Genomic DNA, 5,239 nt, shown 5'->3' on the forward strand with positions numbered 1-5,239 from the left:
GCGTTTTTTTTTTTTTTTTTTTTTAAAGTAGGCCTCACGCCAATGTGGTACTTGAACTCACGACCCTCAGATCAAGAGTCGCATGCTCAATGGACTGAGGCAGCCAGGCCTTTTTCTTCTCAACCTCAAGTTTTAGGGTTTGCCTTCTGTCTATGTGCATATCTGTCATTTGTTTCTTATTTTCAGTGAGCTCAAATTCACAGGATATCAACAGACTGAGATTGGCCCAGAGGGCTTTACTACCCCTTGGTCCCCTCACCTGCAGTCCCAGCAACACCTGGGGATTCCCTGCTCTTGCCCTCAGCCTGCTGGCGGGATGCTTCAATTGTCCAAATGACCCAGCACCCTGGAGTTCCTGAGGCTTATTCAGGTGTTGGAGGTCTGGGGCCCGAGGCCTGCGGCTGACCGTCTACACTAAAAGCCAACTGATCCAAGCAGGTGCTTCTAGAGCAGAAGTCGAGGACCTGATTTGACATCTAGTTACCGCTTACCTCCCTGGAGATTTGACTCCCTCTTCTGTGGCAGAAACATAAAAAGCCAGTGAGCTTACTTTTTAAACAAAGAGGTGTTTCTTCCTGGGAATGTACAGACATCACACTTTCTCTTCCCTTGTGCAGGGAGTTTCCCTCCTGGCCAGGGACACACAGCAGACGTTAGTCTGGTGTGGCAAGCCCAGTGGCTTCCCTTAGATGGGGCCATTGTCTCTTGCTGGTGGCAAGGGATTCAGGCTTCTCCTCAGGGATTTTCCTTCCCAGCTCCTATAACAGCCCTGTCTGTCCCCCAGGCGGGTCTATGGCCTCTCAGGGACACAGGGACTCCTTTCCTCCTACCTCCTTGGTCTCTTCTGCTCTGAGCACTCATATCACCAAGAGGAGGGGACTTCTCTCCATCCAAGGTGTCTCTTGGGCCGTGTGTATGTGTGTGTGGGGGGGCAGTTCTCTTGATCACCATTTCCAGACATATCTAGGTTGTCCTGCTCGCTGCAGGCAAGAAGCTCACCTTCAGGTGACTGAAAAATCTTCAATCTTAGCCCAAAGAAGGAAGGTTGGGGTGGGGTGGGGGACCCATCAAGATCTCTAAAGAAAAAAAAACCCATGAACAGGCCCCAAACTGACCGCACTCTACTCATGTGGGATGATTTGAAGTGTTCTAGGGATAGGTTCGCATCTATTTTTATAGTTCCTTTCTGTTTGTGGCAAATGATGCTGCTTTTCCATTCACGGAGGAGGGGGATACAAAGTCTCTTTAGAAACTTTTATATAGGCAAGAAAAGGGGAGAGCATCTAGAAGGGAAAGCTAAGTCATTGATGTTCTAGGTGGTGTGGGAACGTGGGAGGCGCTGGTTCAGGTCACGGCAGCCCTGCCTTAACGTGGGTTTTCTGTTCGGTGAGCAGGAAGCAAGGCAGCGAAGACAGCCTCCGGGGCCCCGACCCGCTCCCCGTGGGGGAGGAGGAAGTGCTCTTGTGAAAGGCGGTCCCCACGCCGAGAGTTGGGGGGCCCTGGCCCCCCGCCCCCGCGCACGCATGCATCCTCTGCGGCCCGACGAGGCGATGGAGTAGCTGCCGGGACGCGCGACCTCGCATGCAGGCTGCACCCTGCGTTTCCATAGCAGCATGTCCTACGGAAACCCAGCACGTGTGTAGAGCCTTGACCGTCATCTCTGGTGTGTTGTTTTTTTTTTCCTTTGTTGTTTTAAAGGGGACAAAAAAAAAAAAGACTTGACTCCATGACATCGACCTTGGCCGCTGGCTGGCTGAATGGGCAGGTGTGAGGAGTTGCAGACCCAAAGCCACATGCATTTTGGGACAATTGCTTTTTAAAACGTTTTTATGCCAAAAATCCTTCATTGTGGACTCAGAATCATGTCAGATACACCAAGTGAATGTGTGTGGGGTTTGAAAATCATGAAAAACTGGCAGAAAACTCTGGCGGTGTGGGCTGAGACCACAGAGTTAGTTGCTGTGTTTGAAAGGAAGAAAGGGTGTGATTCCTCCTGCAAACCCCGAAACCCCAAAACTCCAAGCCAGTGGCACCTTCCAGGACTGTGGACTCACGGAGTCAGGGCAAGGCCAGCCCTCAGCAGCTGCAGGGAGCTTCGATGCAACTTATTTGTAAGAAAGACTAAATTTTTTTTATGGGTAGAATTGTAGTCAGGAGAAGGGAAAGGGCTTGAAGCTTAATTGCTTCACAAAGGGGGATTTTCCACCCCCAGAAGGGCATTTCTTGGTTGTTTGGGGAGGGGGGAGTGGGTTCACCTAAATGACTGATGGTCACTCACAGCAGGTTTCTGAACTAGTTAACTGAGCTCTGGTAAATCTCTTGTTAAATTACAAAAACTTCAGGGTGAAATCCTACACTTCCATGTACATTACATGGCTTAAGAGTAAACAAAATATTTTCAATTCTCTAACAAGACTGAACTCTAGAGTAGTTCAGGGGTCATTTCAAGCTTCCAGGATTCATTCCCTGGCTTCAGGCATGTTAGATCCGAGTTAGAGCCTCTGCCTGTATATTAGCAGTTTACCTTGTTTGTAACCTGTGTATTCTAGAGACGCCGAGATTCTGTTTTCTTAAATACTAGCTGATTGTTGTGATCTGTGAGTCTGTGAAACACTTCCGTTTCTGGGGTCCAGTTAGGAGATACTATGATTCTCATCCTTACAGGCAAAGCTCTATTAGGATCTACCCAATAACTTGGGGGCACCCTTTTAGAGAAGATTGTCGAAACCCAGAGCAGTCCTCAGGGTCCAGAGGGACCCGGGCTTGGTACAGGGAGTTCTTTTTTGTAGCCAGAAGTCCAGACAGAGAAGGTTTACCTTTTTGGCTTCCAACTAATACTGGGAACTTTTATTGCTGTTCAAGTGTAACTTTTTCCAGAGCCACACACCAGTGAGTGTAAAGTTCAAGGGGAAGGAAAACTGTTAGGCTTTGCCCTGGGAAATTCCCAGTGCTTTGTGGACTCTGGCTTGGGGGAAATAGCATCAGTAACTGGGCTCAGAGGCCGTGCTTTTCTGTGGTTTCTGTCTGATCATTATTGGTAGGAGGACTTTTTGCAGAGAGACACTGAAGCAAGGCCTTGTTCCTGGCCTTGCCCAGTGGAACCTGAGTGTTCTTGGCTTCCACAGATCTTCATAAGCTCTTGACTGTCATTTATTTAGCCAGACTTTTCTTGCTGTCTTGCAAACAGTACAGAATTAGGGAATGCTGCTTTCTAAGAGCAAAGGACACTCATCAGATGAAGGGTTGTCTGGCCTGCTTACTTTCTTTTTTGTAACCTGGCACTTCCTCGCATTCCTGCGCTTGTTTATATATATGGGCAGCACCCCTTCTGGGAACAGATGGGATCTGGTTAGTTTGCAATAAGCACTTTGCAGTAGTTCAAGTCAACCTGTCTTTAGTCTCAGCCTGTCCACGTGGACTCTGGCCTGGCCGAGTGGCTCGCCTGGGGAAGGCAGGCAGCATGTGGAGCTTCTGTGTTCTAGAACTTCTGTGTTTACACAGTTGTATCGGGCAAGACCATTTCTTCCACCACAAAACTCCCCATGTCGGATTTCCTCCGTGTGTAATGCTGGCTGTTAAGGCGGGTCAGGGCGAGGCCCATGTTCATAACTTTTTTTTTTTCTTCAAAGAATCACCAAAGAAAGCTGTGGGAAGGAATCACTACCCCCAGAAAATAAAAGCAGGGGGCCATACCATAAAGCGGTAGAACTACCATTTTCTCGGAGCACAAACACTGATTTTTCAGAAGCTGGCTCTGTTGGCAGAGGAGAAGCTGTCATGGGCAGCTTTTCCAGATGAGCCAAAGGATGCCCTATCAGTTTCTTCCATTGCTGGCTCATCTGGGGGACCAATTTGGTGTAAGCAACCTGGGGCCTGCACAAGTTCTCGCCCTCCTTCCTCTGCCCTGCTCCACATCCCTCCTGTCTCTTTCACGGGCTTACTGGGGGTTCCCAGAAAGCTTTATCTAGTCCCTTGTTGGCTCTAGGGGCTGGAGAGGCTGACTTCCCAAGGTCTGGCCTTTCCTGTGACTTAGGGCTCCCATCCTAAAAGCCCTTCTGGAGCGAGGAGGCAGACACCTGAGCGTTTAGACACATAGGCTCAACCTATTGCTCTCACTCATCTTCCAAAGGGGAGCTTTGCGTTGCTGAGTGGGGAAGAACCATGATCTCCACTTGCTTCCAAGGTGCTAGGGAATGTTTCAAGGTCATCGGTTCCCATCGTCTTCACAGCTTTATGGGCTGAGTTCTGTTGGACTTGCTAAGTTTTCTATTCTGTGTTTGATTTAATGCCCGATGCTTCTGTTTTATTCCTGATCCTTTCTACTATGCATTTTCCTTTTATCAGGTGTACAAAGTTAAATACTGTGTATTTATCACTTAAAAAGTACATGAACTTAAGAGAAAAATAAGCCTTTGGTGTTTTTTCCACAGATGTTTAAGCTTCTCTGTAAACTTGAAATAAACAGCAAAATGGTGCAAAGCCTGGGCCTTTTGGGGATATTTTTTTTGGTTGTTGTTTATAGATGTCTCTAGGACATCCATCTTCATAGGTGTTTTCCTTCCTTAGGCTGACTATGAGATCAGATGCCCAAGTCAGGGCTACTGTGTTCAGCATTACATTATTCATGCCCAGTGTAACCGTGTCCTAGTATCCCGGTACTAAAAGTGTGGTCCCCGGACCAGCATCCACATCTCCTGAGAGTTCGTTGGAAATGCAAATTCCCAGGCCCTGTTTAAACAAGATCCCTGGGTGACTCAAGTGCACGCTGAAGTCTGAGACAGACTGCTCTAGCAGTCTGGATTCTCCTGGTGGAGACGAACCAGAGGAGCAGCCCTGGGAGCTGCATTAATTACACACAGAACACGTCCTGTGAGCAGGTTATAGGACACATCACCCCATGACGTAGGTATTTGGCCCATCTTATGGATCATCACCCATAAACTGAGGCTCAGAGAAGTTACTTAAGTCTGTTGTCCAAGAGCTCTGACCTTGTCAGCAAATTCAGCATTCTACAGACCCCGGACAGTTGCCGGTTTTTCAAGGCTTCTGGAGACTGCTGTGGAACTGATGCTTCTTCCAGACTAGAGGCTGGAGGTTCCCTGCACTCCAAACGCGAAGCGAGCCCAGGGCATTGCTTTACTGGCGTTGAACCTTGGTTTTCTGTTATGAAGGGATGGCGGATGAAGTCTGAAAGCTTCCTGTTCTGTTGCTGCAGAACTGTGATTATTGGAATACGGGT

General features: G+C 48.4%; 1 protein-coding gene across 4 annotated transcripts in view; it reads left to right on the top strand.

Moving 5' to 3' along the window:
* CAMKK2 (calcium/calmodulin dependent protein kinase kinase 2) overlaps nucleotides 1-4,479 on the top strand; it is a 46,547-nt gene extending 42,068 nt beyond the window's left edge. For 2 of the 4 annotated variants that reach the window (XM_077748005.1, XM_077748004.1), the window contains one exon: nucleotides 1,395-4,479. In XM_077748005.1, coding sequence (XP_077604131.1) covers nucleotides 1,395-1,559 — 165 coding nt within the window. In that variant the 3' untranslated portion in view covers nucleotides 1,560-4,479. The remainder of the gene's footprint in view (nucleotides 1-1,394) is intronic. The other 2 variants (XM_077748007.1, XM_077748006.1) reach the window with 1 other exon arrangement.
* Nucleotides 4,480-5,239: the final 760 nt, after the last annotated feature.

The sequence above is a fragment of the Crocuta crocuta genome, unplaced genomic scaffold (assembly GCF_008692635.1).
Source record: "Crocuta crocuta isolate KB4526 unplaced genomic scaffold, BGI_CrCroc_1.0 scaffold29, whole genome shotgun sequence".
Taxonomy (NCBI): Eukaryota; Metazoa; Chordata; class Mammalia; order Carnivora; family Hyaenidae; genus Crocuta; species Crocuta crocuta.